This window comes from Crotalus tigris, unplaced genomic scaffold (genome assembly GCF_016545835.1).
Source record: "Crotalus tigris isolate CLP2741 ecotype Arizona unplaced genomic scaffold, ASM1654583v1 scf7180000023718.2468807, whole genome shotgun sequence".
Lineage (NCBI taxonomy): Eukaryota > Metazoa > Chordata > Lepidosauria > Squamata > Viperidae > Crotalus > Crotalus tigris.
This window is the reverse complement of record NW_024100137.1, coordinates 409383-421905: the sequence shown is the minus strand read 5'-3', so window position 1 is coordinate 421905 and position 12523 is coordinate 409383. Positions and strand designations below refer to the sequence as shown.

At 35.5% G+C, this 12523-nt stretch overlaps 1 protein-coding gene across 1 annotated transcript in view; it reads right to left on the bottom strand.

Moving 5' to 3' along the window:
• Nucleotides 1-12523, bottom strand: part of COL24A1 (collagen type XXIV alpha 1 chain) — a 143682-nt gene that overhangs the window by 107661 nt on the left and 23498 nt on the right. The window contains exons 5-8 of the mRNA XM_039321005.1: nt 9692-9745; nt 4688-4741; nt 1509-1562; nt 77-130 (exon numbers count right to left, since the gene is read on the bottom strand). Of these exons, the coding sequence (XP_039176939.1) occupies nt 77-130; nt 1509-1562; nt 4688-4741; nt 9692-9745 (216 nt within the window). The remainder of the gene's footprint in view (nt 1-76; nt 131-1508; nt 1563-4687; nt 4742-9691; nt 9746-12523) is intronic.

Genomic DNA, 12523 nt, shown 5'->3' with positions numbered 1-12523 from the left:
CATATGAGCATGAAATTATTTATAATTATAAACCTTAATAATGGCCTACAAACAAACATATTTTAAAAAATCTTACCTTTTCACCTTTGAGACCCTCTATGCCAGGTAACCCTGTTAATCCTGCATCACCCTATAAATTTAGTATAATGTTAATGTAGCATGATACCAGATCAAAGAATAACTATATACTCTGAAAAGATTATGTTCCCCATAGCCCTCAAACTACTGCAATATGACCAATTATCATTGCATTGCTTCTAGAATTAGCATACTTCAGAAACTTTAAGCCAGAGATTCAGAGAATCTCCTGCAGATCTTTGTGTGAACAGCAGTGAACTAGCAAGGATTCCTGATTCTTGGTAGTACAGCAGTAACATTATCTTGCCTTGCTTTTCTTAAATTATATTTCTGAAATAAAGAATAATCAGGCGTCAATTTTTGTGGAAGAATTATAAACTCTGCTAAGTGCTGATATTAAAAATGAAGTCCAGAAGTCAAAAATAGGTAGCTGTTCCTTGCTATTTTCTGATGCACATTTAACACACTATTATTTTAAAAAATTAAATACTATATCTGATTTTTGTTTTGTTGGTAAACCACCAGGAAACACAAGGACAGCACACTGAAAAAATATTGATGGAAATAATGCAAACTCCATTTTGTTTACAAGAAAGCTATACAGACATATCCATGAAATCATCAGGAATTAAGCTGAATTCAAAACAGATGATACCATTTACATCAGGGGTGTCAAACTGCCGCCCGCGGGCCGGATGCGTCACAAGGAAACCACACCCACCCCATTGCCAGCAATGGGGGAAAAGTTCCGATACGTCACGTGATGTCATGTGACGTTGTGAGTTTGACATGTCTGATTTACATATTACTCTTTTGCATCAAGATCTGGATGACGAATCTTGTAATAAGAATAAAATTGCAAGGTGATCCCACTTAGATTACAGCTTGACTGCCCTGGGGTGCATCATAGCACCATTTTTAATAAATAGACAGAATCATTGCTTAATAGTAGAATAGTTCCAACCTTTTTTCGTATATAATACATGCAGTATCTATTTCTACAGTCTATTAGTTTTCAAAATTAGTAATGTAAAGCAAAAGAACCTGCAGATGTACCAAAGAAGTCTTTCCAAACAAAATTAATCAGGGAAATAGATTGTATCCAAAAGAAAATCAATAACAATGCAATAGCACATTATGAAATCCATATTTTCAACAATTAGACAAACCCATCATTTTCTTTCCCCTTTTGTTTGTGCATTGTGAGTCGTCCTCCCACCGAAGAGATGTAGCTTGCAGTATGACATTGCTTTGGTCATTTTGATGAAAGCAGGGAATTTCTGTTGATGCCCTTGCTTTAACAAGAAAATATTCCTAACTTTCCAAACCACAATTTCATTTGTCTACATAATCCTCCTATAATTTTAAATTGGACATAAAACATTAATTATACAGTACAAATAAGACTATGACCAATATTACTCATTTACTTTTTCTCCGCGCTTTGCTTGTCCTGGGGAAAACCCTGGATCACCTTTTGGGCCCTGGGAAAACAAAATTAAATTAATATATAAGGCACAGGTATTATTGCTAATATCTCTTAGAAGTGAATATGTTATTTAGGAGAAGGATATATAGATTCAATGAAATATATAAAATAACACTTTAATCAAAGAAATAATTTCTATTATATATTGGAGGTATTTTTATATGCATTTTACAACATTAGCTCTTCTAGGAGTTTGTATAGATGACTTAGATCTAGAAATAGAAAAACACAATTTTAGTATTCTAGTAGCTATATTTTAGAAATATTTAATACTTCTCTGGTAGTTTAAAGTATATAATTCAAAAAGGACAAATTAAATTACCACCATCTTATTCTAATAAAAGACACACCTATTCTTCAATCTCCTTAATCTTCAAGCAGTAAAGCTGCATCAAAAAATATCCTCAATAATCCATAATATTTTCCTTTCTTGTGTTCCTCTACCTTTCTTATTCTAACATGTTTTCCCCTCATTTCTTTTCCTTAAATTTTCTCCTAATTTTCTTTTCTGCATTTACTCAGCTTAAGCATAGTTTAATGTTAGCAAACGTCTGAGGCAATAGCAAAGTAATTACCTTTTTGCCTGCCAAAGTAAAATGGGCAAGTTTTAAAATTTCTCCCCCAACCTCAAGCGAGAAAGCTTGTAATGAACAAGCCCACATCTTACTTGACTTCAAGGTTCCTTTCTGAGAGCTTCTATAATCTCATAGGTGTTAAATTCTCATAGGTATTAGCATACTTTTAAAATAATATTTTCTTTAGTTTGGGAAATAAGCAAATGGCATCTATGTTTGATAATTCTGACATGTGTGGATAATACATTCTTGTCTTAAGCCTATTTGGAAACCATGTTTTTTTAAACACGTGGCCTGATTTGTTAGGGTTTTAAACTAATTTTCCTAAATTGGGAATATCCACTCAAGAGAGCTGAATCATTTTTGATTTAAGCAGTGCATCCATGAAGGCCAGAGGTACAGAGGGTTTTATCATGATGTCTTTGTACAAGTGATACAAATTATGTACTTGAGTCATTTTGAGTAGCAAAATGGAACAAGTACATGATTTTCATAATGACTTCACACAATGTCAGCTTCTACAGGATTCTTACATACAAATGTAAATCAGAATAGGGTAGAGGTGGAAGGGACCGTGGAGGTCTTCTAGTCCAGCCTCCTGCTCAAGCATTTCAGACAAGCAACTGTCCAGTCTCTTCTTAAAAACCTCCAGTGATGAAGCACCCACAACATCTGATGGCAAGCTGTTCCACTGGTTAATTGTCCTCACTGTCAGGAAGTTTTTCCTTAATTCCAGGTTACTTCTCTCCTTGATTAGTTTTCATCCACTGTTTCTTGCCCTGACCTCTGGTGCTTTGGAAAATAAATTGATCCTTTCCTCTTTGTGGCAGCCTCTCAAATACTGGAATACTGCTATTATTTAAACCCAAATACTTAATCTTAATTTAAAATACTTTAAAACAAATACTTAAACCCAAATACAAATAAACTCTCAAATACTGGAATACTGCTATTATTTAAACCCAAAGAGGCAATTTGTACAATCTGGAAAAGGATATAGCTATATTAATAAGATATCTTTGTCTCTTAAACAAATTTTAAAATATATGACAAAATAAAGTCATCATATTTATATTACCTATTACTTAACTATTTCAAAATTTTACAGCACTAATTTTGTTCAGGATCTCTCATGTGTGGGATATTTCTTCATTCCTTTTGTTAATGACTATTTTAAATGATGTAATATTAACCCATTTTTTAATCTGTCTCTTCTAATTATTCTAAAACTTGAAGAGGTGGGATTTTTATTATTTCTTTTTTACAGACAGGTAGCGGATCCTGTCAATAACAAGAGCTTAAGTATTAGGTGTTCTGAGAACCCATAGAACATTTAAGCTTGGGATTAACAAAATAAATTTCTTTGGGCTGGCTGCTCAAACTTGTTGGTGACTATTGATGTAGGCTGACATAATCTTGGTAAAAACAACTGTTCATGATAATTAGAGTAGCTGGTGACGTTCTACTGAGCTAAACTTGGAAAGGATTAAACCTGTCTTGAAAGTGATGGAAGTTCTACTAATTCTTAAATTCTTCTCTGGCTTCCAGTTGAAGAATTGCCAGCTTCTCTGGCCTATTAATTCCTCACTGTCCATCATAATTATATTTTCACTTCCTTACACTGAACAGGAGAAAATTAAGAAGTTGCAAGTGAAAGAACAAGGAATCATTCCTTGTCAAAACTTTATTCACTATATTTGAATTTGTTGCTGCAGTATTCTCCTTGCATCATTCATGTTTTTCAACTTATAGGAGAATATGCAAAAAAAAAAAAAATTCCAAATTAACCCAAACATCACTAACCGAGATTCATATGCCAAAATATTCTCCATTTGCTGTGCTAGATACTTAGAACGCTCAAAAATTACAGGGTACTTTGTTTTACATTAGCCTGTGTAAAGTTTATCTAATGCTGCTAACTGCCTGGGAGCAGTTTTTAACACTTGTCACAACAGGTCAGATTCCCACCCTAAGGAACTGTATTAGAATAAATGGCTCTAGTTGTTTTTATCCTGTTACCCATTTATCAAGGAGCTATAACTAAATCCGACTTGAAGGCTCTCCAGAATTCCATACAGCTGTCCAGAGTTATCTAAATAGTTTCTGCTTTCAGACCTCCCTTTTAATCTGCCTACTAGATTTGACTCTATCAAAGCATTACAGTATTTTACCCTTCAGGTAACAAAGCTTAGAAAGTTGCTAAACAAATAAAATAGGAATACTGAGGCAAAACCTTTATTGCAGCATTCACATATTTTCTTTGAATAATGTGTGTGTGTGAAAATATAAAAATGGCTGCTTTGTTAATCCTTGCCTTTAAAGCATAAACCACATTTAAAATAATGTGCCCGATTTTGCTTTTACAGATAGTCCTCACTTAGGAACCACAACTGGGACAAGTAATTTGGTTGCTAAGCAATGCAGTTGTTAAGTGGAAAATCATGTGGCCATGACGAGCATATTATATTATTTCCTCTTTGGTTGTTAAGCAAAGGGACATGGTCACTAAGTGAAAAATCATCAACATTACTCATGTGTGGCATACCTTTGGACCAGGCCAACCTGGCAGCCCAGGGTTTCCATGTGGGCCTGGAATACCCTATGGAAAATATAAAATATAAAATATGCAATTACAAAGAACAGTAAGGAAGGAACTTCATTTGCGCAAGGACATTTCTCAGGGTTTATTAACTTTTTTATGTTGGGTGTCATGAATATTGGTCTAAAGAAATTATTCAGAAACCATTACAACTAAACTTTGAGCCCCCCCAAAATAGGGAAGGTATTAGGAATAGATTCAAGAGAGGTTTCTTCCTGGCAGTCCCAGTTGCTGTCATTAACTAAATCACAGCAAATCATTAGGTAAAAACCGATGCCAATCTAAGCCATTCCCATCTTGGTTCTTCCCAGCTCCAAACCTCTATAAGATAAGGGACTCCCTCCCCTTCTCCTATCTCCTCCCCATCTCTGTCCTTTTGGTCACCCTGTGCTTCAATCCCTCTTGGCCTTGTGAGGCAGCTTCTGGTCACTCCAGGCCTTCTTTCCAAGCCTGTGTGCAGCCTTGTCCAAATCATGTGCAGCATTCTCACAAGGCTTTGGAAGGCTTCCTAGCCTTGCGAGGAGGCCATACATGATCTGAACAAGGGCACGCACGATTTGTACAAAGGTGTGCATGGCTTTTGGAAGAAGGTCTGGCATGGATAGCAGCTTCCTCACAAAGAGCCAGACTTCATGCAACTCATCATCATCAGCAGCAGCAGCAGCAGGAAGAAGAAGATGGCGAAGATCAGCTGGGTGCGGCAGGACTGGCAGAGCAAAAGGGCCAGCAAAGCTTAGACAGAAGTGCCAGAGTGGCAAAACTAGCACGGCAGCAGGAGCAGCAGAGGTAGCAGAGTGCAAGGCAGTCAAAAGGGCAGATGTGTGTGTGTGTGGGGGGGGGGAGAGAGACAGAAGGATGGGGGGAGTTGAAACAGCCCTGTGGTCTTAAGTACAGGACAGCTGCCAGGTGCCTGAATTTTGAACATGTGACTGCAGCTGCATTGCAACGGCCATAACTTCAGGAATTGGGCATAGCTAAATTCATTTATTGCTGCAGTAACTCTGAACAGTAACTGAATGAATAGTTATTAACAAAGGAGCAGCTGTAGTTCTAGTTTTTCTGATTTGACTGTTTCCTGATTTGGACAACTTTGAAGGGCTGACAAGTTCACACTAAGAAATCTTCTTCTCTTCACTCTACAGACTGAAGGCTGTGCCAATTAATATAGAGAATAAGTCACTTAGCATTTCAAACATTCATTCAAAGATATTTCTGTGCTGCTGCAATCAAACTGAGTCTTTGTAACTTACATAGAAAAATACATACAAAACATATCTGGTACAAAAAAAAACAATAATACAAAGAAAACTGAGTAAACAAACATTAACTCAATGAAAGAATCTCTTCATTAACACAATAAATGGAACATCTGAGTAATCAGTAGCAAGAATACAAAGGAGCAAACATTAAAATCCAACTCTATCAGTTAAAATGATATATCTTTTTCCTAAAATAAATTTGAGTATTCAACTTTTTCCAAATATTAAGCTGCAGAACCAGTTTTTGTTTTGTCCATTATTATAGGAGATGACCTGACAGCTACAGCTTTGACAACAAGGATCTTTTTAGATATTGTTGGATTATCATTTCTGGAATATTCAGCCAATCTTGTCAGCATCAGGAGTCCTAATGCAAAATACCTGGAGAGCACCAGAGAAGATCAACATTTAGGAAAAATCTGATAAGTGGGATTTGGGCTAAGCTGAAACTGCTAAGGAAAGTGACTCTGTTAACCAAATGGCCAATGTGAAAAAGCCATCTTTCTACTTGAAACCATTTGATAGTAAACTGAAAATAAAATAGCCAATATAATACTTTTATACAAAACTATTATGTGACAGCACACTTGGAATTCTGTGTAGAGTTTTAATTACCCCACTTTAGAAAGGATGTAATGCAAACAAAATGATTATATGGCTAAATTACCTCCCAGACAAGAAATAGCATGAAACAAAGCTGAGTGAAGGAAAAACTCATATAGGTATATAAAATACAGGTAGTCCTAGACTTACGACTACAATTGAGCCCAAATTTTCTGTTGCTAGGTGAGACATTTGTTAAGTGAGTTTTGCCCCATTTTATGACCCTTTTACCATAGTTGTTAAGTAAAGCACTGCAGTTATTAAGTTAGTAACTCAGTTGTTAAATGGATCTGGCTTCCCAATTGACTTGGCTTGTCCGAAGGTTGCATAAGGGGATTACATGACCCTCGGACACTACAACCGTTGTAAATATGAGTCAGCTGACAAGCATCTGAATTTTGATTGCATGATGGGTGGGGAAGCTGCAACGATCACAAGTGTGAAAAACGGTCATAAGTCACTTTTTTCAGTGCCGTTTTAATTTTGAACTGTCATTAAATGAGCTGTTGTAAATCGAGGACTACCTGTAATGCAGAATCTCCAAAATATGGACAATGTATTCTTTCACATATACAATGTGTCTACTAAAGGAAGAAGAACCAGAGCCATAAAATTAGAATACTCCTTCCCTCACCACATCTGTTGTTAGCCACCAATTTTGATAGATTAAAAGGAAATTGGAGAAACCCTCAGAGGATCAGGGCCCCAAAGGCTACTGGTTTGTACGGCTATGTTTGGAATCATAGCTAGCAATAGACCAGGAAAAGAACACACACTGCCCTCCTCTGAGTTTTTGAGAATCTTGAAAAGTATCCTGTTGGCATCCTGTTGGCATAATGAGTCACAGGAGAGAGACTAAACAATATATTCATCACATATTTTGCTCAGCTAAAACACGGGTGTTTTTAGTTGTATTGACCACATCGGATACACACTGAGTAAAAATAGAGATTTTCTTCATTTTTCCAGAAGAGGGGGTGGAAACCATGTAAAACCTCCTACATAGAGACCTGATATAATTGCCATATCTCTCTACTATGAAAACCTAAGCGTGTGTGGATCGTTATACCATTCTGATAGATTGCAAAACATGGAGGAGGTAAGTATTTCTGTTTCATGGTTCAAGTAGAAAATAACTAGTTGGTTACTGCTGGGTTTTGTTGTTTTTTTTTTGTCCTTACATATGTATTTATTTATGAAAAGAGATAAGCTGGAATGCCTGTATTAGGTTTTTTTCAGCATATTAAACATTATTCAGGTAATGTTTAAAAGCATACAGAAAGTCCTCGATTTACAACAATAAACTGAGCCCAAAATTACTGTTGCTAAGTTAAACAGTAGTTAAGTGAATCACTGCAGTTAAGTTAGTTAATTCCTTCTGCCCCATTTTACAATCTTTCTTGCCATAGTTGTCGGTTGTTAAATGAATCTGGCTTCCCTATTGATTTTGTTTGTCAGTCAGTCGCAAAAGGTGATCACATGGCCCCAGCCACTGCAACCATTATAAGTACGAGTCAGTTCCCAGTGTCTGAATTTTATCATGCTGCAACCATCGTAAGAGTGAAAAATGGTCATGTCCCTATTTTTCAGTGCCGTTGTAACTTTGAAGGGTCACTAAATGAACTGTTCTAACTCGAGGATTACCTGTCTTCCTTTCGGTAATGAAAATGATGCAAAATCCTTTCGGTCACCAAAGTCCCAATTTATGTGCCAATACAGCAACACTTCATTGGCAAAAATAAGGTTCATGAAAAAGTTACTTATCAGGAATGAGTTCTACATTCAAAGGAATTCGGTATAATGCCATTCTTTTTGTGATCTTGAGTAACAAATACAGCCTTGTCATTTCTGTTAGCATTTCAATTCATACATAACATTAAACAATGATTTTAGAGTCATTATTGCCAAATGAGCCTTAATGAACTCGCTGACACATCACAAGAAGCCATAATGGGTGGGTTCAAACATCTTCCCTAACTATATTGTTTATCACGTGACACCTTAGCCAGTGATAATTAGTCTTACAGAGTGGGTGGGAATCATAAAAGGACACCCTAGAAATTTCTCTTTTTCCAACTGGTAAAAAGACATGCCAAATTTTCAGCTCTTTGACAGAGAAGGTTTTTATATGCTGCCTGCCAACACACATGGAATCTGTGTCAGTGCAGTTAACTTTAATATAAGCCACACTAACGTGTTTTTGATGAGTTAGCTTTTGTTCATCATAACATGCCAGAAATTCCTTTCTTAATGCCTCAACCAATGTTTAGCAGAAAAAAAGCTAAAATATGTGTGCATATTACTATGTAAATATTAACATAGGAGTATCTCACAGACAAAAAAAAAAAAAAAATCCAGCATGGGAGAATAATAAAATTTATAATAAGGAGCAGGCAAATTCTAGATTTCAGAATTTTGGTTTATAGAAAATTTGCTATTTTTTTTAAAAATGTGTCTGTATTGTTACACTTCTCAATACAACTCATTACCAAACGAGATAGAAATTCTTTGTAGTCAATCACATTCTTATTACACCAAAAGAGTAAAGAGGCATTATAGGATTGCAACTTTAACAGTTTCTTCAGTGTTGCATTTCAGGTTTTAGCGCCCATGGCCTAGCAAACACATTTATTAATGTTTTGCCAGCAACTAAAGGAAATATGTTCTTTAAACCACAGTCACTAAACCCTGGAGCTCAACATTGCTGAACAGATATCAGCAGTGAAAACCCACACCAGTTTCTTCACACTTCTTTTTGCTTTCTACCTTCAGGATGTAAAATTCTAGGAAGTCCATTCTATCTCACTCCAAAAGGCAAATAAACAGGACATTAGACTTCAGAGACACATTGATGAGAGAAATGAAAAAAAAATTGAAGATGAACAGAATATAGCCTGATATATTGCTATCACATTAATTCAAAGTTTACATTCAGTTGCAGTGTAAACAAAATGCACCGCTTATTTCCAAGAGAAAAGCAGCTAAAAACATTTCATTTTTTTAATGCATTAAGACATCTCAGAAACAAATCGTCTACTTGATTGTGAAAAGGTGTATTACTGGAAACAGGTATCTATTTTTTACTCACTCTTGGGCCACGCTTTCCTGCTGGGCCAGGTAATCCTGGAGGACCTGGGGGTCCCTAAAGGGGAAATGAAATGAGAAAATAATGAACACAAAAATCCAGCATAGGAATGACAATCTTAAATTCTGTCTTTCAGAAATTGAAATTATTCATTAGTTTCCCTACCTGTAATAGGTCAACTAAGTGCGCAGGATTTTTGAAATTGAAAAAAGTGCTTACGCTAAATACCACAATGACTAGCATGTGCCTTAGAAGAACAGAAACAGTGGTTAGGTGGCTCAGATAGTAACTTCTAGTAAGACACAATACTTGATTAATATACAATAGCAGCTTAAGCAGGAAACTTCAGTTGATGACCACCACAACCTGGTCTAGATTGTAACTAAATTATCAAGGATTGAAAATAAGGAAAGATGCATCTATGTATGTCTTGCATCTATGTATTTGTACTGGAATAATATAAAAAGGAGACGACCATGTAAACTGCAAACCAATAGACTTTATGATAGCCATCTATATTTATGGCTGCTTGATTGGTTAAGCCAAGATAACTTTCTAGTAGATAAACATGCAAATCTTAGGATGGTTTGGCCAACTTTGGACCATTTCTTAATTTTATACGTATCCTTATTGAAAAATAAGATAAGATGAGATGAGATGAGATGAGATGGGATGGGAAGGGAAGGGAAGGGAAGGGAAGAGAAGAAAAGAAAAGAGAAGAGAAGAGAAGAGAAGAGAAGAGAAGAGAAGAGAAGAGAAGAGAAGAGAAGAGAAGAGAAGAGAAGAGAAGAGAACCTTTATTGTCATTTTTATACTGTGGACACAATGGCATACATCAAAAATGAAATTTAGTTGCCCGCTCTCAAAGTGAAACACATACATGACACACACCTAATACATACTATGAACAACATATGTATAGACCCACATCCCTACATATACATAGCAAATAAATATTAAATATTGTCCATCTTGAATATATAACGGAAGGAGGAAGCTTGAGGGTTCGCAAGGTTAATTCTGTATGAAATGAAACTCTGGCTTTAAATCTCCAGAGATACAGAGAGTTGATCAAATGTACAAACTGTCTAATCATTTCCAGAATACCTACAGGAATAACAAGAAGCTTGCAAACACTCACCATCTATTTTGTAAAGAAGGCCCTCAGTTAGCAAAAAATAAGTTAAGGTCTTAGCCAAAAGATCTCTGAAACAGCTGGCAAATAGGTAGGACACCAACTGAGCAAGCTAAGCTCTAAAATTATTTATGGATTGTTGTCCAAACTGCATCTCTAGAAAAGGCACCTATAAAATATACTGTCAAGAATATCCAATGAAATATTGTTATTTTAATACTCTTTTGGTGTATCAAGGAACATTTTATCCTCAATCAATTTTGTTCAGAGAAAAGTAATCAATTTGCTTTATGGAGCTCAATTTTGCTTTAGAACTGAAGGCCAATACAAATTCCTAAAGGTTATCACCACAATTCCTGAATTTATGCCATATTCAGTCTTCCATTTGGAGATAGGGTTAGTAGTGTAGTACAGCAATCATTTTCACTATGGCCTGATGTAATAAGGACAGAGATAGGAATGAAAAGTATAATTAGCTGCCAAAATATATTACATCTGTATAGCTTGAATCCTGTAAAAGCCTAACTAAATTTTTAAAAATATACTAGATAACTCATGACCCCCTGGATCATCATTTCAGTGATATTTCCTTACCAGATTCCTAGATACCTTCAACAATGGCAGAATTTCTAATATGCTCCTTCACTGGAAAAGTTGGGATACATTCAGAGATGTATCTACCTTGAAAATAGTCATGTTGAATTTCTTAACAGAGTCATATTTCAGTCATTACCAAGCTGATCAATTGATATCAGTTGTTGTAACCTTACTGCAAGCGATACAGGAATGCAATCACTTTCTCTACTAAACTATCACTCTTTCTGAAATGGTGTTGTCCACATATAAATTGGAGGCAATTTAATAAATTACAATGGAAATGGACTAAATTAACTGTAATTCTTGTTCAGTTCAGTTCTCCCTGCACTGTTTTATGATGATGGGGAATCAGCAATCATGAACTATTATAACTGATTCTATAAATCTTAGGAACATTTCTGGCTTCTCCATTTATTTGATTGTTCTTGATTTGTTTGTTTTTTAAGTCAAGTGTGGGGTTTTTTTTTTTTACTTGACTGCAAGCAATAAAGTATCACACAAAATTCTATACTCAAAACAGCACAAATTAAATGCATGTCATTCACTTGGTAGAGAACTGATAGTTTCATAAATATATATAAATAGAAAAAAATTCCTCCCAGCTTTTCTGTCCTTTGGAACTTTAAAATTAGCAGCCAGACTAGATTTAGAAAATGAGATAACCCTGTGTCAATTGAATGGAACAGAAGTGAAGATGGCATCAAATGAGCATATTAATTATTCATAGTGCCTGAGCACTGTCTATTAAGTCTAAGAATAAGCACAGAGTAGGCATTAACCATGTTCATAAACTAGGCTAAGCCAAAATTCTGACAGCATGAATGGTTAAAACAAAGTCTGAAACTCATTTTGTGGTTGATTTAATTCCCAAACAAGCAAAGAATTATTTGGCACCTAATCATGGAGAGAAACCATACAGAGTGCCTGGCATATATATTATACAAAACATACCACAAAAAGAGTTTTATAACTGCTTAAAAATTTATTGTCCAGATACATCTAGCATTGTACATTCTGATAACCAGTGGACATATTTCAGGTATTTACAGCAGTGTAAGGATTATGTTCCCTTCATATTTCTTTAGAACAAAAAAAATCATTTT